Source organism: Pimephales promelas, chromosome 2 (genome assembly GCF_988280905.1).
Source record: "Pimephales promelas chromosome 2, fPimPro1.hap1.1, whole genome shotgun sequence".
Taxonomy (NCBI): Eukaryota; Metazoa; Chordata; class Actinopteri; order Cypriniformes; family Leuciscidae; genus Pimephales; species Pimephales promelas.
The window spans coordinates 48,713,499-48,740,443 of record NC_142770.1 but is presented as its reverse complement, the minus strand read 5'-3'; the positions used below and the strand labels follow the sequence as shown (position 1 = coordinate 48,740,443).

Sequence of the window (26,945 nt, the reverse complement as noted above, 5' to 3'; positions counted from 1 at the left end):
TGTTCAGGATGGTTGCTATGGTGTTGCTAGGCGGTTGCTATGGTATTCTGGGTGGTTGCTATGGTGTTGCTAGGTGGTTGCTAGGGTGTCCTGGGTGGTTGCTATGGTATTGTTAGTTGGTTGGTAGTGTTCACGTATGGTTACTATAAAGTATCCATATTAGCATTTAGCTATTCACAGCTAGCATGTTTAGCATATTGAAATTCCTGTGTGCTAGCATGAGTCAAAAGACCCAACCCCCATCGCAAAACAATGTTCTGATGCTGAGATATAGCTGTTAAAAAATGGTTGTTAGGGTACTCTGTTTATTTCCAGTTGCGTGGCGTGAGGATGACCAGGACAAATGTCCCCATTCTGGACATGCGGCTCCAGTCTGGAGGCAAGTCATTTGACGTGTCGCTGTGGAGAGACGAGGCACTGACGGACCTCTGCGTGGGTGACGAGGTGGTGCTCACACACCTTCGCCCCTGCATTTTTAAGAATGGCCAGGGGAAATTCCACTCCTCAGCCTACACGTCTGTACAGGTACATAATGCACAACTGCTGCCATAGTTTACACTGAAAAAGAGGAAACGTTTTTGGAGATGTAAACCTACATTTCAATTAATAAATATCACATGAACAAAAGCAACAAAAGCAAACTGTTCAGAATATCAGCATGACTGTAATCTGATAATAGGCTAGAATTGCAAGTGTGTTTTCTAATAGAACAGGTCAATAAACAAGAATTTAATATACAGAAAAGCAAAATTGTACAAAAAGAAATACTTACATTGAGGTGTTTTTAGTACTAATACACTGACATTTCCCACATTGATTTCTTTCCACAGATACCTGAGGCCCAGGTTGAGGAAACGGAGGCAGAAATCATTGGTGTCACTGACGTAAATGAGACCTGCCACTTCCTCAGCAGTAAATCGGAAGTGTTCATTGTACCATCCACAGTCTTTTCTGGCAACCCAGACGACCTAATTAAAAGATTACCTATGAAACTTGTGCTGAAGCACCTTAATAGACGGGTCTTGCAGATCCGCGAGAGGGAGAGCTCAGAATAGCCTGGAGAATAGCCTGCTCCCTCAACCATTTTTCTACATTTATTTAAAGTGTTTGTGTTCTGGGGAAAATGATTTAATTGTTATTGTTTAGTTTAGTTTAGTTTATTGTTCTGTAGTTTGTTCGAAAATAAAATATAATTTCACGTTTCAAAGTGTTGTCTTGTCTATCATCCTTATATTTTTGACAATAATGCATACCCTCTAATTACCTGCAGAATAGTAACACTGTTTTGCTTACCTGTTGTGATACAATATAATGATCGAGAAATTCGTGGACCTTTGTCACCCATTTAAATGCAACACTTTGGGAGAATTGATACAAAAAAGTTAAAATCTTATAACAAGTGTGAAATTACACAAATATAATGCAAAATACATTAATTGAGATCTATCAACAAAGTCATACATTTGTCATACATGTAACAGAATGTAGTCCCTGTCAAATATTAATCCTATCCTGATTGTAAAAAAGTGAAGCTTGCACTTTTAATCACATCGTGATCCAGTGTTTCCCGACTCAGGACAACATGGTAACAGTTATGAAATTAAAATCCCCTCAGGTTCCCTCAAGAGTTTTAGAATCGGGTTTTTTCAATTTAGGAGTAAAATTACATACATGTTTAATAAAACTGCATAAATTCCACAGACCCATAGCAAAAACACGAGTTTTAAAAGCACCGGTTGATTCTTAATTAATCACTCAATAAAAGTGAATTGCTGCCACCTAGTGGCGGTTTTAAAATAACATTTAAATTTTAAGTTAAATTTGAAATTATTTCAAAAGTAAAGTATTAAACATTTCATGTTTAAATCGAAGCATGAAAAAAGTCCTTTACTTATTAAGTCATTACTCATTCCGTGTGAGCTGCATTAAATAATGCTATTTCAGATGCTGTAACTGTTTTTCCTTAGCATTGCACATTTTAATTTCTACACTTATTTCTTCCGCTCTATTGTGTCTTTTTATTGTAATTCAATGTATTGTCGTTTCTTCGTAACTTCATAAAACAAATCATGAATTTAATTCAGAAAATAAAATTTTTTTTTTCAGAGCCCATCTCAGACCAAATCCTGTATTTGTTTTAATTAATTAATTAAATGTAAGAATTCACACATCTAGCAGACAGCATTCCCCAAAAGATTGAAGCTATTTTCAAAACAACGCTTTAACTTGTAAGTGAAAAGCATCATTCATTATTGTCGAACATTGTTCGTGATAAAATTATTAAAAGTCATTACAATCATATAGTAAACGTTTTTTGTGTGTCGCACAGTCAAGAACCGTTTATGAAGTAGTTAATTGCTTTTATGCATAAGAAAATCAAGACATTATTATTTTAGTAGCATGAAAAACAAAATTATAAATCAAAATCTTTCTTACATCGTATCTGCACTTTCCCCCGACAGAATTCGCAATCTGACTGAGGTGTTGAACGAGGAACTCCCGCGAATTAGCATTACCTTTCTTCATCGGTAACTAACCTATCCACAAGTTCCCTACGCCCCATGAGGCCTTGCGTCAAAAGTGGGCGCGACTTCCGGTTGGAAGTAAACAAAGCGCAATTTGACATGCTTGACACTCGTTCATTCAACAGTTGACAGTCATTCAAGTTATAGCGATCCAAACTAGCTAACGATGTGGGAACACAACCTCAACGAAATTAAAAAGGGTGAAATAACAGTACCTTTACCCTCCGCAGTAGTTGATTGGGAGTATTATAATAACATTATTAATAATCAATACTCATCAAGGCATGGTGACAGACAGTTGTGTGAGCTGACAAACTATTAAAATAAAAAATACACACTTAGTCATTGTGCTTTGGAGTTTATTCAAAATTATAAATGAATGTGCTGCTTGAATACATTAACTGGCACATTTGGTATTCTGTCAACACAGGCTTTGATGCTGAGTTTAGGTGTAACATCAGTAGCGAACAGCCAATCACATGCTGATAGAGTTTATAGAATATTAAGAATTTAAACAAATGTACACAGGAAGATTCGTCGTCTTTTGGGAGGTGATGGAAACTACAGTCGTTGGCAGGATCAGAGACGGGCTCTGGCAGGATCACTCTGATTTCGTTTTCAGCTTATGTTCAAAACAATCCCGTTTAAGCCACTAAATTAGTTTAGTCCGGTTATACATACAACCGCGAACAGCACATGTTGCCCCTGAGCTCCGTAACGACATCTCTCATAAAGATTTGTGTCTTTAAATAGTAAAATAATTCTCCGAAAAACAGCTAGCCTCTTCGCTAACTAACACACAAAATACCATTGGAATGCTACTTCCGCCGCCTCACCGGAAGTTTCACCCACTTTATTTTTTACAGGAGCGCCCCTCGGAAACTTGTGGATACTCATAGACATATACACTAGACCTCACCTTGGATACGGCAGTTCATTGGAACGAATGCGTCAATAGAGCCGCCATCTTGAAACAGGGGAGCCCCTCCACTTTAATGCATCAGCGTCAATGTAGTAGACGCAGGTCTAACGCAAATAAAATCATCACAAATCATCATGAATGCGATTTTTCTTGTTTTTTGGTTTGTTCCAATGGTCAGACATGTATTTATCATTGATTCCAGAAAGGAATCTTAGAACCCCCAGTTGAGGTCTAGTGTATAGGCTTGTTCGACTTCATGCAGCTCTGCGCAGACCGATCGTCGGCTGACTTGAAACAGTGCATGCCGGTTAGAAATTTTGTCCGACTTGATGCAGCGCTGACTCCACGTGACTGTGACATATGCCATCAAAGTACCGCGAGAGCGATACGAGAGTAGCCGGAGGACTCAGCCAGCGCAGCTTCTCAAGAGCGGCTGCACGAGCTCTGATGATGTCACAGCTGTTCCACGATTCGCTGGATTCACCGCATGACAACGATGACGTGCGTTTCGTGTTTATTCTCACACCTTTAGTTCCACTAAAGCTCACAAATCAGTATTTTATAACAGTAAACACTCTTTTCATGTAGTCGCAATGTTATATTGTGTCTTGTTTATCATGTTTATCAAAATAAAACTGATTAAAAAACGTTGATTCCACGTCATTGATTATAGGCTTATTTTGAACTTTATACTAGTTCAAACAGATGCTGTATGAAGCAGTAAAGTATTAAATGAAGATGTGTCTAAAAATATCTGTTTATTTGGCAAATATTGCATTTATTTCACTTCAGCTGTCGTATAAGCATGCAAACACCACGTGAGCCGTCACTACGGGAACCAGAAATTGTCCGACTTCACGTCTCCGTTTGCAGCTCCTCCCCGCCTGCACGCGGCTGTTCTCGCCGATCGGTTGCATCCAGCCGCAGGCGATGTCGAACACACCTTATATGTCTATGATCTATACTAACCTGATTGGTTATTGCATTATGAGCTCAGTAGAGACTTCTGTGATTGGTGGTAATGCTAAACGCTGAAAAAAGTAATCTTGCATGTCACGTGAGCATCTTTAACTGTAATGACGCAACACTGTTTTTCTTCACATTTCACCTCAATAGTGCAGAGTCATAATAGATTAATTTTGATTGTGTTGTAGATATTGTTTAACCATGTCCAATATGCCGTTTTGTCCATTTTAGAGGGAGCAATTGTGTCTCAAAATGTAATTTCCTCATTACCTTCACCTGGTTACTGTGACAACGCGCGTCCATCCATTCCTCACATAAGCCGTGTAATTTCCTTATTATTACTAGTTGTTGCTAGACCTTATTATGCACCAGAGAAACATGGGCGCCGTCTTCTTTAGAATATTGTCTTTGAACTTCCGTTTTTGCGGTCGCTCTGTATATTTCTATGGCAACGTTGTCAAGGAGTAATTAGCTGGTGAAGTCGATTTACTTATTGTAGAGTTAACAAAAGTTATCATGAGCATTGTAATGTTTATCATTGTAAAGTAGATGTCTTAACAAATGTCGACCGGGATTTTTTTTTTATGAGCAGTTCATTCATACCTATGTATGCAAGAGGAAGTCAAAAGACAGATTAGCGCTGAAAAGGGGCGGGGCTACATAAGGTCTATAAAAGTTAAAATGAACATTTTAAAATATCACTGATAAAATAAAATCTATCTATCTATCTATCTATCTATCTATCTATCTATCTATCTATCTATCTATCTATCTATCTATCTATCTCTTTCTAACTCTATCTATCTATCTATCTATCTATCTATCTATCTATCTATCTATCTATCTATCTAACGTTAAACTTAATTTAAACTTTAGACTAATTTAAACTTCAAACTACTTTAAACTTCTTCAAACTTTCTGTTCCAAACTTTCACAAGCCAACTTAAAAACTGTTGTGTTTATATTAGTGACAATGAGCATTAAAAGACAAACCATCCATTTTTTGGAAAAAAAAAAGGATTTATATAGCGTTTTGAAAAGAAAAATATTTAACTTTTAATTTATCATTATCAATATTGTTGTTTGATTTAATAATCATTGTTCAACATCTTCATATATATATATATATATATATATATATATATATATTAACAGGATCAATTGAAAAGGCTAAAGAAACTATAGTTTATCCTTAAGGAACAGTCGACCAAAGAAATGAAAATAATGTTGTTCCAAACATGTTATGAGGAACACAAATGGAGATGTTTAGCAGAGGGGATTCACATTCATTGTAAACAAAAAGGTCAGTTAAACAGTGCTAATCTCCATTTGGGTTCTGTTAAGTAATTAACATGATATTTGGAGGATGAAAACATGACAAATATTTGAATGACAAATGACAAACATGACAAATCTTCTGTCATGCTTTGTGCACTGCCTGCACCTTGCCTTAAATTGTTTCATCACAGCCATCGGCACCTGTCCCAGGCCCAGCACACCATTTGTCCTTTCGGTAGGTCTTTATTTTCTACCTCACTCTTATAGAAGAAAACATAGGCTACTTTTATATTATGTTCTATATGAGAGTTAACGTTACATTGATGGTCTTATTCTTTATTTCAAAAATCTTTATTCTTAATTTAAAGTAGGGATATGCATGGCATTCCCACCGTTTTCATTATAATAAAAAATGGAGGGACAGTTTTTTGCAGCCAGGAAAAAAAAAAAACACACTCCATAAACCCCAGACTGGGCTGGATTTAAATCGACCAGGACAATAAAAGAGGGCTCAAACATCTTTTTAGTTAGGCCTATACAAAAGTCTCAGTACATTAAATTATCAGTGGTGTTTTAGGATGCCAAACAATTATTATAATAGCCTAATGTAATAATGATTTACATAGGCCTAATTATTCCTATATGACGTAAAATCCATATAGCCTATAAATATACTAGCCTATATAAATGAAAATGAATATTTCCTATATTTTAGCCTATATTACACTATAATATAGGAAAATTAAAATACGTTCTCTATTTCTTCACTTGCAAGAAATAAACCCTTGAGCTTATTTAGGAGAAAACACTAGATGACCTGATCGCGTGAGCAAAGTGCACACTTTTCTTTAAAATCACCCAGCACGAACAGAATGCCTATTCTAAAGTCTTGTGCTGTTTTATAAAGGCAAAAGCCATATCATGGTTTCGATTTTAGTTCATTGGCAAAATATAACGCTAGAGACCTTTGTTGGGTACTTTATATCTCATATGTGTTGGGAAAAGGGAGAAGAGACTTTGGCAAAAGGCGGATTCGAACTTGGGTCGAGTGCATCAACAACGCACGCGCTTCGCGCTCTACGATCTACGCCACTTTAGCTTTAGGCGTCTTTTTTCTTAAAAGGCAGGGACTTAACACATACGCTCCGTTTTACCGGCCCTCGCGGCCTCGAAACACTACCGGCCCACCGGGGAAATTCCCGACTCTCCCGAGTGCCTTAGATGTCGTGGGCCCCCGGGCAAGTGCCCAGTTGCCCTGTGGTTAATCCGGCCCGTCCCCGGAGTGTAATTAATTAATTAATTAATTAATTAATCAATGTAATTTAATGTCAGACTAATATAACAAAAGGTATGAATATACATTACATTTTACAAAATTAAGAAAATATTTAAACTTTGTATTTATGCTCACGTGTTAAGCCCGCGAATCTGGCCGAGGGTATATAAACCGCTGTCTCAGTGCCTAATCCTTATCGCGCATGCTCTCTCTTCTGGATCACTACATTTATGGGGGTAACGTTATTTCTAAAGTTAATGTAACCAAATGATTTAAATTGCATTTACAACTGAAAATATCAAATATAACACTACGAATATAACAATTAACAATATAACCAGACAGAGGATATATTATTACAGACTATATGTGAGCCTGCGGGCTGGCCTGTGAGGGAATGTGAGCCTGATTGATTTTCTTAGCTATTTTTACCACTAAAAATAAGTTCTCGCATAAAAGTGAATATCAAGGAACATTTGGAAAAGTTAATTGACTGTATTTTACTAGTAAATGTACAGGTCCACATCTTGCAAGCGTCTTTCCGTCTTTTCCTATACAATCTGCAGTTAAATGCCGTTAAATACCGTTGGATCTATGACGTCATTTGCGCTTATGCAGCTGATTGAGAGGCGCGCTCTTTTGATTAGAGAGTCATGTTTGCCATGTTAACGTCACTTTAGAGGAACAGTAGGCCTATTATAAATAGTAGTATTAGAAGTAGTAGTAGTAGGCTAGTAGAGTTTCCAAAATCAAATTAAATCAAGCTGGTTGCCGCTGGCTGCTATCAGTGGCGCGGATTACGGTGTTCTCAATTGTGACCAGGGGCCTCATTTATAAACGTTGCGTATGCACAAAAGAAGGCGTACGCCGCTCTCTACGCAATAGTTGGTATTTATAAAAAACAAACTTGACGGTAAAATGTGCGGTCCTTCACGCAAGCTCTGACCCAGGCGTACGCACAAAAACGGGTGAAATGAGAAATGGCGACACCGTCGGCAGTTGGAAAAAATACGTGAAAGTGTGTGAAACTGTAGACGGTTGTGTAAAATAAATGACAATACTGCCTCTCATAAATAACACGAAGACTTCACAAAGCAAGTCTTAACAGCTTACAATTACACGAACACCCGTTTGATCGATATGTAACAGAAATGCAAATTAACACATTTCCAAAAAGAAAGTGAAATATTTTCTGCTATAGGCTAATATTGGTATGCAATTCATTCTCATAAATAAGATGGTAAACAGAAAGAAATAATGTACAAACTGATATTCTCGCCAATATGTTCGTCTAACGGAGCAGATATAGCAATTAAATCGTCAGTCAGATAGATAGATAGATAATTAGGGAGATACTGTATATAGCCTAGTGTATTATTTGTCCACTGGGGAAAGTTGTAGATAGATAGTAAGTCAGATAGATAATTAGGGAGATATATAGATAGATCTATAAATATAATTTGTCCACTGGGGAAAGTTGTTTTCATAGTAAAAATGTCTTTTTACTTTATTCCATACGGAATCATGGTATTCATGCATATGCCTTTAGTTTGTTTTATTTTTGATAAAATAACATAGGCCTATGACGTGTCTCAACCATTCAGAAAGCTGCAAGAAATTACATTTGCGCTGAACTATTTCCCATTTCCAAGTAGATTATAACCGACATCCGTAGCTTGTCCGATGCAGAATTAAATGGATGTAAATAAAATGCCCCATCACAATGCGTATAATGACGCACAATGGCTGATATTGAGCTCTTAGAAGATGTGGCGATTAAATGGAAGGATTCGGAGTGAACGCATCATCTTCATAACAAAAGGTGTGGAAAAATATATTATTTATTCAAGAATTCCCTCATAATGCAGTTTATTTCAGTTAGGACAGTCTTGATTTCGCCCAACTCCTTGGCCACCTCTTGAATTAATGACTAGACGTTTTTTTGCCTCGACTTTGATGTCCGACCATTTCTTTTTTATTTCGACCACAGTCCGAGGTTGTGAGGACACAGCATTTACGGCGTCTGCAACCTTTTGCCACTCAAGCGCCTTTTTGGCATTAGTAATGCCCACACTGTGCCCTCCAAACAACATTTCTCTCCTCTTTTCCACCTCGCCAACTTCTTCTTTACATTGAGTGAAGTTTACATATTTTTTTTTATTTCCTCTCTGTGTTTAACATGATTTCGCAATTCATGAATATTAACTTTTGGCCGTTTCAAGGACTATTTATGGGCAACTATGGGCGTGACATGAAGCCGCAAAAGCTGCGCTACATTTAGAACTGATTGTGATTTATGAAGGGAAAAATGCGTAGGATGTGCGTGCGCACGGTTTTATAAATCCGAATATTTCTGTGCGTACGCACGCCCTATGTTTCATCCGTACGCCACTTCTGACGCAAATCCTACGCAAAGTTTTATAAATGAGGCCCCAGGTTGTGATTCGCTCAGTCTTCACACAGACACGCGCTCCAACGCCGTTGCATACACAAACACCTGTCCTGCCCACTTTTTAAAACAAAGTTAAGCCACTGTAGTACAAAAAAATAAATAACATTTAAAAAAAAAACTTATAATAGTAAAAGAACTCATATAGCTTATTTGTTCTTATCTTCCGATGTTATCATACAATTTATACATTTGAGCCTTTTTATGATTTATAAAATAAATAATTGTTTTCGTCTCTCTTTTTCAGCTTCTTCGATTACCATCTGCTTGTTGTAAGTCATACAAGTCATCCTATCTCAGATTTGCCATGTTCATTGCGTTCTGATTAGTCTGTAACAGGGCAAATGCTGCTGGGCCCCGGTCACAGAACCAAGGGTTGGGCCCCTCACAACAACTCAATATATATCTTTGTGGCCCCCCCATCCCCCTTCACCGAGGGCCCCAGTTACCAGTTACACCCATGGTTACACCCCACACGCACTCCTAACACCACACACCCCACACCCCACACGCGGGATTTGGATATTTTTGTGTTTGAGAAAAATTGGGGAATAAATGGGTTAATGAAACATTTTAACTCATAGACGCCCAACACTGAAACCCATCGTAGTGTAATGCAAGACCAGCCTCACCCAAGGACATAATTCCTGGCGGCACAACCAGGTGCTAAAGTGTCTTGCAGCAGTGCTGAAAACTCGATGGACAAGAGTGAATGCCCTTCCTCTACCGTCATTACGGTGGCAGCCGACACCAGGGCCGTGCACAGACCTTTTGTGGGGCATGTGTTGAAACTGAAAAAGGGCACCCCTCCATTTTTTTTAAATATTAATATTATTAAGTAGGCCTAAGCCTACATAAAAAGAAGAAATGGTCACATCTTCATGACAAATTCAATAACTTATTCACTATTAATAATAACCATAATATAGATAATATAGCCTACAGGGTTTTATAAAGGGCTACCCTTACGAAAAGGTACAAAATTCTGACATCATGATCAATATACCTGCCTACAACTGTTGCTGCCTGCCAGCGTTTAAGTCATGCGCATAATCTCGCGCGTGCACAACTGCGCAAAGTCACGGTGTTGGTTTAAGTTTGAGAAAACAGTCGCAGGGGTACTTAACCTTCTGGGGTTAAGGGTAGCAGTCTGAATAAATAATAAACATAGCAGTTTTAACTCTTCTCCACTTTATTATACCACATATCAGAATACTAACTCCAAAAACCCGCTATGGCCGCGACACTCCAGTACCAAGTGCGCATGACCCATTCGTCTCTACGGCAAGCCCCGAGGGGAAAAATACATAAAACGAGCGCCAGTACAACAGGTATTATAGTAACAGACTTTGTTGGATTCTGTCATGTATAATCCAACAAAGTATGTTACAATAATAATAATAATAAAGACAGTTGAGAAATAATAATATTTTTACAGTTTTCAACAATAATTATCATTTGTTGAACCCTTGCTCTTATAATGTTTCTGATTTCTCAGTTTTGTCATGCTTTTACCAAATAATTTATTTTACATTTTATGAGACATAATTTGATATTTTGTCATATTTGCAGCATCAAAAATAGTTCCAAACAACATGCATCTCACAGCCAACTCGTTTCATTAGGCTACTTAATGAATCAGCCATTTGAACAAATCTTTTAAATTAATGCCTCAATTACTCAATCATAAAGATGTTCAATTGCCGCCACCTATTGGCGGTTTAGTTCCATGTTTGTAATTGTTCCCTCTTTTTTTTTTGTATTTTCAAAAAATATTTAAAACAATATCATAACATTGTTTAAATCCGTTGTGCTTTTTTTCAGAGCAAATTTAAGCATTTAAAATGAAAGATGAAGCATAAATTTAATAAGATAAAAAAACGTATAGCCTAAAGGTAAAAAAGACCAAATATCACAAAAATGCAAATTTCAATTAAAAAGCTGATAGAACACTGATGAGAATACTGCTTCAGAATAAATTAGATTTACAAAAAACAAAACAAAAAACAATTAAATTAAAATGAAAATTTAGACATTCTTTTTGACAAATGCAATTTGATTTAACCATAAAAAACTGAGTAAAACTATAAAACAATAGCTGTTATTATATGATTTTTTTCTACAGACATCTGTTGGTTTGTTAAAATGGCCTCAGATTATCTTAAAAACTGGAGGAAGGTCAATTCTATGGTAAATAAACTAGCTGAAGATGACAGTGAAGAAGAGTTTGTGGATGACATGTCCTATGGGGATGATGATGAGTTTGATGCTGTGGATGATGGCAGGGATCGAGAAAGTACAGTGTTGAAGGTCCAGAAACAGAAGACGAAGTGATGGAAGAGGCGCCTGTAGCTGATGACCTAGATGACAACAGATTGGACCTATTTAGAGACTTGGCAGATTGGGCAGTGGTCAATAGTCAATCACACAAATCACTCAATGACATGCTCCAAGTTCTACGTAATCATGGACACGGTGACCTGCCCAAGGACTCACGGACACTGCTTTGTACTCCAAAAGTAGTGGAATGCCAGGCAAGATGTAACGGCGAATACATCTATTATGGTTTGGAAACTGGTAAACGCAGCACACTTCTGCAGTGCCCAGCTTCACCAGATCGCATTGCTGTCACCATTAATGTGGATGGTGTGCCATTATTCAGATCTAGTGCTGCTCAATTCTGGTCCATGCTGGCAAAAGTTGAGGGTTTTGAGCCTTTTATCATCTGCCTGTTTAGTGGAATGACAAAACCTGAACCATTGGAAGACTATGTCCAAGACCTGGTAGAAGAAATCAAGAGGCTCAGGGAAATTGGAATCCAACACAAGGGGAATGTCATACAGGTTGACATAAAAGCCTTTATCTGTGAGGCTCCAGCAAGAGCTTTCTTGAAAAATATAATCTACCACACTGGATACCACAGCTGTGAGAGGTGTGAAGAGGAGGGTGAATGGTTGGGCAAAATAGTGTTCAACAGCAAGGATACATCCCCTAGCAGGACAGATGAAAAGTTCAGCCAGATGGCCTACAGAGCCAAACACCAGAATGGGGAGACACCACTGATCAGAGCAGGCATCCCATGTGTCAGCTCTTTTGCTCTTGATTACATGCACCTTGTTTGCCTTGGGGTTGTAAGGCGCATCCTGTACTACCTCGTAAACTCTCTCCGAGACAGAGAGCTGAACTCTCCAGTGAGCTCATTAAACTAAGGAACTCAATGCCCAGTGAGATGGCAAGGAAGCCCAGATCCCTTCAGGAGTTGGATAAATGGAAAGCCACTGAGTTCCGACAGTTCCTGCTGTACACTGGACCAGTGATACTCCATGGAGTTGTGGACCCGGATTTATACCACCACTTCCTTTGCTTGACAGTTGGAATGTCGATCCTTCTTTCCGCAGATCGCGAGCAGAGAAACCACTTTCTACCATATGCAGCAGACTTCCTTAATCATTTTGTCATCAACAGCGCTGAGGTCTATGGAGATAAATTCACTGTCTACAATGTGCATCACATAAAACACCTCCATGAAGATGTTGCACATTTTGATTGTTCCTTAAATGAGATATCTGCTTTCCCTTTTGAGAACCATCTGAAAACCATCAAGAAGCTTGTCAAGACCAGCCATAACCCTTTATGGTGCAAGTGGCTAAGCGAATGGCAGAGAAGGAGCATGCACACAAAAAAATACGAAACAGAAGCAAACTCGCCTGCAGCCAGTGTCAGGAAAGCAAAGGGACAGCTGCTCTTTGCTCCAAGATGGCAGCGTAGCTTTTGTAACTAAAAAAAAAAACAGATGAACAAATTGGTTTGCAGTGTCATCCCAAAACACCAAACCTCCAACCTATTTGAAAAGCCTTGCCAGTCTAAACTACTGAACATTGCTTTTGTTGGCAGTACCTGCAGCACAGCTAAAACACAGCTACTACAAATACAGGACTTGAAAACAAAAGCTGTCAGTGACGTTTTAGAATTTCAAAACGGTAAAAAAATAAAAATTAAAGGACAAAGTAAATATAGCATTTTTTGTGTACATCTATGTGTATATTTTTTGTTTTTATTAGTGCCCTTTATAAAAAATAACAATATATGACATTTTAATGTGTTTCTTTGTATACAGTCCTTGAAAATGTCATACAATAAAACGAAGTGATTTTTAGGAATAAATTAAATGTAATATTCATGACACAGTTAAAAACAACCATGAATGTAAAAGTTGATCTGTAAGTATTATATAACAAGTTGCAAAATATAACCACCTACACCACAAATACTAGATATTTTGTTTTTTACAACCACAGCATGTCATCTATGGACATTTGTTCTATTTTTTTGCAAGAAATTAGTCAAAAATGCCTTGAAGTTATATATATGTGTATATCATACTAGCTCTCCTCCATTATTTTCATGAACCTTGTAAACAAACAAAGTATCTATTTTTATTTCTTTTAAAATTCAATGTTTTACCATATGACATAGTACAATTTCAATGTTTCATTGCATTTTTAATGTAATAAATTGATGTAGGCCAATTCAAAATGATTTCAAAGAAACAGGCATCTCAAGTGAACCTTTTTTTAACAGTAGAATATATTTCCCAACACATGAACATTTCTTTTAGTCAACTCAACTCTCTTTCAGTACAAGGAACACATGGGACGTGCTATATGTAAAACATGACAATATCAGTTAGATTTACAACAGTGAGATACACACACACACACACACACACACACACACGTGAATAATATATCTACAGTGGGGCCAAAAAGTATTTAGTCCAGGGTTGCCAACTTTTGAGTTTTGCTTGGAGTGAGATTTTTTTTTTTTTTTTGGGGGGGGGGGGGGGGGGAATCACAAGATCTTGTAGGGCACAATGTATAGTTTGTCCAATTTTAATTTGGCATTATGTTTTACTGAAAAAACAGTTTTGGGAGTAAAGTTCATAAATTATTGTTCTTTCCCATATGATTTAGTAACTATATTGAGACCTCTGTCCTTCTAGGGGGGTTCGGGGGCATGCTCCCCCGGAAGAAAATTTTTGTACATTTTAAGGTTAAATGCATCAATCTGGTGCTCTTTGAGAGCTCAAAATTAAGAGTTTTAACTGGCTTCAAATCATGAACTGTGACATTCAACAAAGCAAAAGCCTCGACTTGTACCTGGACATTAAAGAGGGATCAAACATCTTTTTAGTTATGATATAAAGTCTATGATATAAAGACTTTATGATATAAAGTCTCAGTCTCTTTTAGGATGCCAAACGATTATTATAATAATGTAATAATGATTTATATAATTATTCCTATTACCTAGTCTATAAATGTAGGCTGCTGTAAATGAAAATGAATATTTCAAAAGTATATTTTACTTACACTATTGTATAGGAAAATTACAATAGTTTTGTCCTAATTTCTTCACTTGTAAGAAATAAACCCTTGACCCTTGAAAACACCAGATGAGAAGAGAGAGTAAAAGGCAAAAGCCGGATTCGAACTCGGGTCGAACGCGTCAAAGTTTGCTATCAGCACTTCACGCCCTCGCCCTACGCCACTGTAGATATTTAGTGAAAAATATATTTTTTGCTAAAAAGACAGGCACGTAGTGCAAATGTACGCTCTCAACTCACGTTCAAGGTCATAGGCAGCGCAGCGTCTCTCTGTGCATCGCAAAAGCCCGTGTTGACAGTTTGTTAATATAAAGCGGGAGATTACCAGATACAGTATTTTGCTCGTGCCCTGTGGGTGTTGTAGCCTAGGCAACTGTATCACGTGCCGTTTGAACTGACGCGCTACTGCGTTCCGTCACATTTAAAAGCGCCAAAACGCTTCCATATCAGGAGTAAACTTCTCTGTCTGTCGGTGTCAGTGTCATCTTTTTCCGCGATTTTTCTCTGCGTCCAATCAGTAGTTAGGAGCCTGAACTTGCTTATAGTAATACAACAAAAAAAAAATACAGCCCAGAAGAATGTTTAATTTAGCGTGAGATTTCTATGTTGAGCGTGAGACCGTGAGATTGAGGCTGAATGCGTGAGTGTCACGCCAGATGCGTGAGAGTTGGCAACCCTGTTAGTCAGCCACTGATTGTGCAAGTTCTCCAACTTAGAATAATGAGAGAGGTCTGTTATTTTCGTCATAGTTACACTTCAAATATGAGAAACAAAATGAGAAAAAAAATCCAGGAAATCACATTAGGATTTTTAAAGAATTTATTTGTAAATTATGGTGGAAAATAAGTATTTGGTCAATAACAAAAGTTCAACTCAATACTTTCTAACATAACCTTTGTTGGCAATGACAGAGGTCAAACGTTTCCTGTAAGTCTTCACCAGGTTTGCACACACTGTAGCTGGTGTTTACAGTGTTTACTTTGTCTCTCATATTTGAAGTGTTCCTATGATGAAAATTACAGACCTTTCTCAACATTCTAAGTTGGAGAACTTGCACAATCAGTGGCTGACTAAATACTTTTTGGCCCCACTGTATATAAAGCCACTTTCCAGAAACATTGTGATGCTGACTTCAACTCAGGCCTATAGATAAGATACTGCCTATACTGACTAAACTGGCACATCCTAACATTACTGGCATCATATACTCTCACATCATATACCCTTTCCCTCCTCTTGGCTGGGTTCTCCTCTCTAGCTGCAGGATCTGCCCTTAGCTTTGCACAGAAATGTGCACCCCTCTCCTTACTAGAAAGAGGCATCTGTAATAATGTGAAAAAATGCTTAAAATAGGCAGAAATATATTATATATGTTAATATTAATTCATAGTAGTCATGCAAACTATATATGTTATATAACTATTAAGAAATAACAGTTAAATGCTCTGTGTCATATGGTATAACAACATGTCATACGGTAAAACCGTTTGTCTGTATGACATTTTTTGTTTGCCCTTATGACAATTTTGTGCTGTGTCATTTATAACAGGCAGTTGCTTGGCCACCTCCTTACATCTTTACCCTTTACCTTGACTTTTAAACTTTATATTTCACCTGTAAATAAATATTTTTTCAAATTTTAAATGTTTTAAACCCTTTTTTGACGTTTCACCATATGACACCCAAATCTGTGACACATGTAACTCACTTGGAAAAGGTGAAATTACCCCAAATGTAGGAGCAAAATCTTAAATTTGCCTTCAACTTGGCTGGTCTTCAGGGGTCCTCTGAGTAATGTCATCATATTTCACATGACTTAAGTCATTAATATCCAGTTCCAAAATGGCTTCTAAACTTTGTTTTACCGTATGACATAGGGAAAATGTGTTTTTGCGGAACAATTTGTTTTAGATACAAATGACATTTCTGAAAGGACTATCTTACTGATACTTTAATATGCTTATCTTAAGACTTGAAAAAATATGCCAAATGAAAAATTTTATCATTTTTAAACATTTTTAATAATTTTAAATACAATTGTCTTAAATAACTTTAAGTGAATTCCGTTTGTCCGTATGACATTTGACCACATTAATAGTCTAAAAATTACCTATTTTTGAAATTTCACACAATTAAGAACAGTGAGGAGGACCGATGATGTGAGATTAAAACATGTATATAATTTTAAACCTATTTTATATTAATATATAATATGTATTGCTCCTGGAAGTGCAAATCAGTGCGGCACGTCACTGACCCTGTTGCATAATGTTGAATGAAAAATTAAGGATTTTTTTTTTAGTTACCTTTTGTAGATTCAGACATGGTTTTTGCAAGGGCTGTTTGGATCGAGGGTGACAAACATTTTGAGGGTGTAATTCCAAAAAACTGGATCCTTGAAGATGAAAAGGTTGTGAAATGGCCAAAGATCCAGGTGCAGTCAGCACATAAAAAAGTTAAACCCCATGGAGGACTGGCTCACTTTCCTCAGATAAAGTCCAGTTTGGTTTATTTCTTTGCTCTTGGCTGACATGTGGCATTGCTATGGCCTGCTTGTGGCCCAGATCTGGCAAACAGAAGTGGCCCACCCAAGGGCCGTCATTCCACGCTGCATGTGGGCCAGATCCGCATCCCACAAGTGCCAGATGTGGGCCGGATCTGGGCCGAAACAATGTTGCTATCTGGGAGACAACTGCCCATGATGATGCAGGTCATGAGGGAGTAGGGATGGCTTGATACCACAATTTTGGCTTCGATACGATACCAGAACCTAATACCTCGGTACCGATACTAAATCGATATCACAGTCGGAAAAAAAAGGCTTAATTTAAGTGAATTGAAACAATTTTATTAAACACTGCTTGAAACTCTCAACTACCATATGTGCAAAGAAAAGTATCCAAAAAAAAAAAAAACATATCAAAATTTAAAAAATAAACAAATTATGTGTAAGTAAAATTTTGATTTGGGGAAAAAAAACACTGATATTATACAATTAAAATAGGTTAATATCTATAATAATAGATTAACATAATAGAATAATGAAATGACGTAAACCATTAGCTGTCATGCATCAACAGAGAATTATCAACATTTATTGCATTTATTCATCTTGGTTTGGTTACTGTTTGTGTTTGGGTTCATATTATGCATATAATGCATTGCAAAAAGTAATGTTATGATGCTAAAGATTTATTAGCATATTACATTTTTAGGTCATTTTATTACTGATTGATCTAGATTAATCACTGCTATATAGGCCAGGTTCCTTAATGAATGTTGACAAATGTAGCTTAATTGTAGGCTAATATTATTAATATTTATATTACTACCATCTCTCTCTCTCTATGGGTCGCCACAGCGGCAGTAATGCCATTCATTTTACTATCACTTTTATGCTTTATTAATTCAAATTAAATGAATATATTTGTTTGAAACTGCAAAAATGATGAGATCATGAGACGGTAACTGAATTGGTTCTAGCGTGTCATGCAAGAAGATTTGAGCTTTCGTGTTTACCGTATCATATTTAATTGATAAGCTCTTATGTATGTGCGCTGTTCAGTGTTCAATAAAAGTCTAAATTAAATCAGTTGAATGATGAACTCACCAGTTGATCTCTTGAACAAGTCAGGATGAGCAACTGACGAGCGCTTTGGCAGATTTGATGTGTTGCATTCCATGGCAACACATTATTGAAAGCAAAGTTTGCAGAGTGGTGCATTGAGGTCTGTTTCTACACTATTCTCATTAATTTAGTAGGCAAAGTAATGCCTTATTTCACTCATACTGCTCTCTCTATTGATTAATTTCGGGCGTGTAGAAATCCGAATGAGCTTCCCACCGTGTTCCTTCGTTTGCCGGTTTTGCGTGACTCGCATCAGTTTCGGTAGCGCACTGCCGCCTAGTGGAGAACTTCGGAACAGCAGCTCATCAAATACCGAATTTAACAAAATGATGATATTGTACCGTTTGAAATTTATTATATACCAGTATTTTTGCAATACAGGTATACTGCGCATCCCTATGAGGGAGTTAAAAAGACGCATCACTAAATTCTGCGACTGTGTAAAAGAGTCTTGAAGTTCAGAAGTTGAGATGAAATAAACTCCAGTAGGACTTGTGCCGTGATTCGGACGCATGATTCTGATTTCTTCTTTTTTTTGTTTTTCTTTTTATATCTGAAGCATGGCAATTGAACCATCATACTGGACTTGGAAACATAAATCCAGGGCAAGAGTAAAAGAGCAATTGGATTCCATTCAGTCTGAATTTAATGTTCTGGATGGAGATAATGTTATTGATGAAGATGGAGTCATTGAGGATTTTTCATGTGATGTCGAAGAGATAGATTTAGAGGCAATATTGTCTGATGAGTATTTGATCTTTGATTCCGATTCTGAGAGTAAAACAAATATAAATCATTTAGAAGATAAATTGACAACATGGGCACTCAAAGAAAATGTTACACACAGTGCTTTGAACAAATTATTATGAATTCTTAAGTGCCATCACCCATCTCTGCCATTAGATGCTCATGCTCTTTTGAAGACCACACAATCTGAAGTATGACTCTCCAAGAAAAGGCTGGCGGGACATATCACTACTTTGGGATCCTGCCGTCGATGAGGTCGACCCTAGAGGCATATCGCAGTAACTTGACCAGCGGAATGTGCCTTAAACTTCAGATCAATGTCGATCCCTTGCTATTGTTTAGAAGTTCATCAACTCAATTTTGGCCAATACTTGGGTTTGTCCAAAATCTCCCCAACCATAAGCCATTTGTGATTGCCCTTTTTGCTGGAAATGGGAAACCTGAACTTTATAAGTACATGGAAGATTTTGTTAAATTGTACGGGACATGTGAATGTCTTTTATTTATTCCACAAGTTTTTAATTCTTCTTGCCTTGTAACATTACTCACACTCGAAATCCATATAGTTAGTTTATCACTGTTTATTCTTCCAAATCAACAAAGAGTCACGTTTCTTACATACAGCATAATCCTCTTCAGCGATGTCTTCTCAACTACTTGTTTGTAGAGAAACTACACTTATATGACCATTTATGCTATAATAAACGGTCAAAAGCTTTGTGTTCTCCCAACAAGGATCTGCACTTATTGCATGAGCTCCAAACTTTTCTTACATGTGCTACAAAAATAAACATTACTGCACATCCACAGAGAGAACAAATATAAAGTAAAGACGTATATTCAACAGGAAATTACTAATTAACATAAGATTGTATTATATCGGCTTTGACCAACGCGGCTCAACCAATCAGAATCAAGGACTGGAACTATAAAATAGTTTTCTAACATTTATTTGAATAATTTAAATAAATTCCTTTGGTTTAAAGAACAACTATAATGTTTGAGTCTGTATGTAAAGAAATCAAGTGTGCTCCCATCAAACAAGTCCATAATTACGAGTGTGATACCGCTAACAATTGTCTTGCTGCACACATGCAGCTTACACTAACTTTACACCAAAAACACTATGCAGCCAGATGGCTGTAACACGTAGTTTTCACTCTTGCGATCACACACAATAACATCGTGAAGCAGGAGGAGGAACACAAGCTTCCACACAGCTTATATCCATCCGACGAGTCCATCAGCCCCGCCCTCCAAAACAGCTGCACCTGTAACACTTAATTAAGGGAAAGGAGAGAGAGCATACACGCTAAAGGAACAAGCACCCACACACTCACTTATTCAACACTTTAACATTTACGTTCTGACACGTAACAGTTCACAGCTTAATTTTAAAGCAAAAACAATTTGTCAGTGGCTTTATAACATGTTAACACCGAATTAATTTACTCATGGACAATAACTAATAGAGAACTTGTATCTAATGAAGTTAAGTCAACCATACCTACCATTTTGATTTGTGGTGATATCTCTGTGTCACATACACCATCCCTTTTGATGTTCCCAGTAACAATCCGTAACACCATTCTTGCATAAACCGGGTGGCGGTCCTCCTTAGGCAATGCTCACAGCGAATATTTCGCCTGCAACACTGAAGATACTGTTTTATATATGGACAACAGTTATTGGCTATATTTATATATACCATCGTGCTATTCAAAACTTTTCTTTTATCTGCAATGATTTAGAAGGAATTGTGCAAATATAAAGTAAACCCAAAATCCAATGGCAAACACTTGAACAGCTCATTATCCAAATCAGTGACTACGTTTACATGCAACCAATTTTTGGGTTTTTGTCGGGTTAAGGTCACTATTCAGGTTTCTGAAACATTAGGAATAACCCATTTACATGCATGAGCAGGGACAGTTTCTCCTGTATACATGGAATTGCAATATCCTGATGTAAACAGCGACGCGCGGTTAGCGTCTGGACGTACAAACAACCTTAAGACGCAATATGCGTCATTTCCGATTCTTCTTCCTGTATCCAAAGACAACAGCAGCACGCGGATAATGAATAGTTCGAGGCAGATCGCCTTTGTTTGCGCTTTGATGCTGGTAACGTTACTGACCTCGCTCCAAAAGTATGCTGTGTCTCGCCTGGTCTCGCTATGTATAGACGAATCCGACGAGCGTTCTGTGTAGGCTGCCATCTTGTGGCGACGCCATTACTGAGCTGTTACACAGGCATATAGACATATGCACCGGTATGTAAACAAACCTCGGTGATAACGCGAACTCACCCTCGATGACAGCTACAGCCAGGCAGAATGACTTGTTGGTTTGATCTGTGACTGCAGTGGCCTCCAGTCACAGATGAAGGTACAAACGATCTTACAGATTAACGTTATTTATGCAAATAGCTTGGCAAGCTAGCTAGGCTAACGTTTGCTAACGAGGAAACTATAAAAAGATCTGTCCATTTGGCAACAATAAATAAATAAATGAATGAAATCAAATAAACAAATTCATGTTTTTCATTTGTGTCCATTATTTATCTCATTTTCACATTGCAACAGGCAAGGGTAAGGTAACGTTACAGCTAGAAAGTATACATAATATCGACCAATTAGTGTTTTTAAACCATGGAAAGAGGTCAATATAACAGCAGGAAAACAATTATGTCACATAACGTTACATTTAGCTCAGGAAAGCCATTTAATGACCATAGCATGTTAATTGAATAGAAAAAATAGCAAGAGAGGAGATTTTGCTGATCACTATATCACATATTTATTTTTATTTTTTTTTACTCATGTCATTAAATAATTGTTATTATACGCGAATGTCCGCGTCTTGTACTCGCCCAGGAAATCTGTAAACCGTACGGCACCAGACAGGGGCAGTCGACCCGGGGTATTCACAGTGTTTTCTCTTCAAAATTGAAATTTTACTGCCACCATTGAAACAATTTATAACGGAAACTGTTTACCCACTCGACATTATACAAGGGATAACGTTGTAACGTTAGTGACAGTCGTAAATCGCGGGCTTTTTATTCCAGTGGACGCAAGTTGCAACTAAAACAATAGGAGGCAATGGCGCAACGCTACCCAGCAACAGCTCAGTAATGGCGCCCCGCTTACTTCCGGTAGTTTCGCCGGATTCGTCTATACTGCATGCAGATTTTTGTATGCGCCAAGAAGTTTCTCTACTCAAAAGACCAAGATACCTTGCAAATATGCCGATACGCGTTTACATGACCAAACGTTCGGGTTAGAAAAGGGGTACCCCAGGTATAATATCCCGGTTTTTAAAATCCGGGATATGAGCATTTTCGGGTTTTTGCTGGTGTTTACATGGCCTTTCGCGACCGGGTTATTGCTAATATGTTCACTGACAATGTGTTCACTGACAATGTTTTCTGGAAGTATTCTTGAGCCCATGTTGTGATTTCCATTACAGTAGCATTCCTGTGTGTGATGCAGTGCCGTCTAAGGGCCCGAAGATCACGGGCATTCAGTATGGTTTTCCGGCCTTGACCCTTATGCACAGAGATTGTTCCAGATTCTCTGAATCTTTGGATGATATTATGCACTGTTGATGATGATAACTTCAAACTCTTTGCAATTTTTCTCTGAGAAACTCCTTTCTGATATTGCTCCACTATTTTTTGCCTCAGCATTGGGGGAATTGGTGATCCTCTGCCCATCTTGACTTCTGAGAGACACTTTTTTTTTTCCAACTTTTTTGGAATTTGTAGCTCTCATGAAATCCAAAAGGAGCCAATATTTGGCATGGCAATTCAAAATGTCTCACTTTCAACATTTGATATGTCATCTATGTTGTATTCTAAATATAATATTGAAATTTGAAACTTCCACATCATTGCATTCTGTTTTTATTCACAATTTGTACAGTGTCCCAACTTTTATGGAATTGGGTTTGTATATTATGGGGGGCCGAACAGGAAATAATTAAATGTAATCCCGAATATATAGTTATAACTCTGAATATATAAATGTAACTCTGAATATATAAATGTAATCCTGAATATCGTCGCTGTCGGGCGGAATCCTCGTATCTCCAAAACCATAATTTTTCAGGAAATAAACAAAACTGCGTATTTTTTTAGTTATTAAACATTGTATCGTTAAAGTTGGTATTATACCTTATATTGCTGTTATATACAGTTGTGTACCAACATTAACACAACATTTCCCCAAAATCATGTTTAATCGGAGATCAGAGGTTTATGACTTGGGAGCAGAGAGATACGAGACTCGCTGTCATTGATAAGAATGGAACGACGCAGACTTGCTGTGGTTACATATATCTTCATAAACTCTATTTAAAAGGTTATGATCTATAGGTGATGCAATACACACAAAAAACGAGCTGACTAGGCTGTCTAATAGGCGGAAATGAGCCTAATCTGCACGCAAACTTACCTTTGTGGTTTACGGGCTTCCTTCTGCATCAAAGCATTACAGCTTTCGATTTTTAACAAAACAGGCCTATACTCAAATGTATCTAACCTAACTATTTTCACTCGTTATTACCTAAAAAACAGACAGAGACAGAGTTATCCAAAGATAAGCTTACTCGACGCCAGTAGACGTTTTTTCAGTTTTTTCTCCCATAAAAACAATAGTTGGGGTATTTTACATGCACAGTGCCACGAGAGGAAACTTTGAGTCAGTAAAATAATAATAAAAACAATAATTTAATGGTGGTATCCAAAACATTCAATTCAAGTATTATATTATATACATTTAAAAACTTCAATGCACATTTATAATAAGCCTAATAAAAAGTAGACATTTAAAATACATCAATAACTAATATCATAGTTTAACAATAAAATAAATATAATATTAATATAAAATAATATTTATAATATAATAAAATCACAGTTAAGGCTTGTGTATTATTTGTGTTTGTGAGTATGGTTAGCCCTTGTTTGTGTGCATGTATCTGTGAGGCCCTGTGTGTGGTTACATTGCCATTATATTGACTGTATATATATATATATATATATGAATACATAATCTATATTATATAAATATAAATATTTTATATATGAATAACACATTTTCTTAAATATATACATGCATTTATAAAACGGTTAGTTCCAATCCTTGATTCTGATTGGTCAAGAGCTGTGCTTTATTCACGATAAAACACGGCAATGACCGCTTCACCCAACGGTTCTAGTTATCACTGCGCCCTTAGCAACACCCTTAGCAACCACACATATCAACCCAATGTGCAGTGAAATGCTTCGGTGACTGGTGTAGTGAAAACGGTTGCAGCATATTTTAAACAAATCACCAAGACGGAACTCAACGCACCATCCGTGACTTCTACGGAACTGTCACGCCGGTTTCACACCGCACGCGTTAGCAGAGCGTTAATTTGGCCATGATCAATGCAATTTGCTTTAATTCAGCGTAAGCCGCGCGGCAAAAATAGAAAGAACGCCGAAACGATCGCGGCACTGCTGCTCCTGCTCTGCTCCTGCTACGCGATGCCGCGCCGCCTCTGCGTGCGGTGTGAATGCTCTAATCTAATCTAATAAACATGGGCGCCGAAAAAAATACGCGCTGCTGACGCTCTGCTAACGCGTGCGGTGTGAAACCGGCGTCAGAAGCTCCACAGGAGAAAAATATGGGATCATTAGCTATGTAGCGTTACGCGCGGGTCTGAACAGATTCCTGAATGATCCACCTTTGAGTTTGTCCTGGTGTCTGAAGAGACACAGCGAATTCACCTCATCCAATAATGTTTTCGGTGGAGTCGTAAAGACAATAAGAAGAGAGGGTCGTGATGAAACACACACCGATTTCTACTAAAGATTTCAGCACCATAAACTGTCCGATGCGCTTAATCCCAACCTGTCACTATACCAGTCACCGAAGCATTTCACTGTCCATTGGGTTTGCTGCACGGTATTTTTTTCATTACGAGTCTTCTCGAATGTATTACATTTCAGCACTTCAGCATGACAGTTCGTATTTGTAGAAGTCTCTCCAAATTGTTCCTCAAACCACTTATCCATCGTCATGCCACCTATAAATCGAAATTTACTTTAAACATTTTAGCCTTTTTAAATTATGTCTGTGAGTGGACATAAGTGTAAAAGTAAAGTGGAGGCCAAACTTAAAACAAAGAAAGCACTGGAGTGACATTCAACAGAAAACACTGAGCCCCAACTAAAGAGGAGGTTATATCACCACAGCGGAGTCGATTGAAATTAGTCAAATATTTAATGCGTGCACAATAAACGGAGATGTTCAAATAAATTTAAATAAACAACAATAAATAAAGTATCTCTTGTTAGGCAGCATTTAAGCAACTAAATTAATAACTAGATTAAAGACCTAACTGTTATCTATCAAAATATGTGCCCTTGTGTTTTTTATTATTATTTTATTTGTTAGTTTGCTGAGAGATAAGCTATGCCTATTTGTGTGAGGAAATTTCACAAATTTTGTGTTGTAAAAAAATAAAAAGAATGAGACAATGTTTGAGAATGGTTTGTTGTTTTTATTTGAGCTTTCCTGCATATTACACATTGGAACGTTGTTGTTCACAGCCAGGGACTATATTTTTCTAGCGGAAGGAATGTTTTTATTGATTAAACTACATTAAAAAGTTGCACTAATACATTGTTTTTTATTGTAATATTGTGTGGCAACCGTTTTATAAAAGCAATAAGGTACTCGAGGCAAGTGCTGTATCGTGAATAAGTAACGTCTGAAGGGGTTGCAGGCACTCCGCTTCGCGTCGTGCCTAACAACGCCCTTCAGCCGTTACTTATTCACGATACAGCACAGCCTCTCGTACCTTATTGCTTACGTGTGTGTATTTATATATACAATATAGGGCTGTGTAACGATTAATTGCATCAAAAATAAAAGTTTGTGTTTACATGATATATGTCTGTATAATTATTTTGTATATATAAATACACACATATGCATGTATATATTTAAGAAAAATGTGTTATTGATATATCAAAGATTTATATTTATGTATAATATTAATTTTGTATAAACATATATACAGTACAAACATGCAAATATTTCTTAAATATATACATGCATGTGTGTGTATTTATATACAAAATAATTATACACACTACACAAACGTATATAATTTATGTGAACACAAACTTTTATTTTGGATGCGATTAATCGCGATTAATCGTTTCACAGCCCTAATAAAAAATAATTATATACAGCACACACAAATATATTATGTAAACACAGACTTTTATTTTGAATGCGATTAATCGCAATTAACTTTTGCACAGCCCTGTAAGAAATGTATGCTGACATTTAAGGCACGGCCACACGGGGTTTGAGCATATGTGACTGTGAATGAAAAGTGAAGTGTGACCACATGAGAATAGCCAAACAGTATAGATGATTCACAAAATTATACACCAAGAAATGTGCAAAATTGGCCAAAATGTTACTGTTTATCAACAAAAATATGACCCTATGAGTTTGGTAATTTTTAGAATAGGATTTGTGCACCTGCAATAAAGAATTTAACTGATGTTTTGTGTAACTGATGTGTTGTGTTTGTGAGAGAGAGAAAGCAAAGAAAAAGAGGTTTGCAACTCATAAAACATTTTCTCGAAGACAAAAAATCTACAAATTGCACTGTTATAGGGACTCTGTTTAGCTTCAATATTACTAGATATAATACAGTGTCAATCTTATTAACTACTATTTATTTTGTATAAAATCATA

At 37.1% G+C, this 26,945-nt stretch overlaps 1 protein-coding gene and 1 pseudogene across 1 annotated transcript; both read left to right on the top strand.

Annotated features, from left to right (window-relative positions):
* Positions 1-331: 331 nt before the first annotated feature.
* On the top strand, positions 332-1,212 carry LOC148997690 (uncharacterized). The gene is made up of 2 exons (XM_089119106.1): positions 332-525; positions 831-1,212. The coding sequence occupies exons 1-2, from the start codon at positions 361-363 to the stop codon at positions 1,053-1,055; spliced, it is 390 nt and encodes a 129-aa protein (XP_088975232.1). The 5' UTR covers positions 332-360; the 3' UTR covers positions 1,056-1,212.
* A 10,537-nt stretch (positions 1,213-11,749) lies between these two features.
* Positions 11,750-13,213, top strand: LOC148997689 (uncharacterized; annotated as a pseudogene).
* The last annotated feature ends 13,732 nt before the right edge of the window (positions 13,214-26,945 follow it).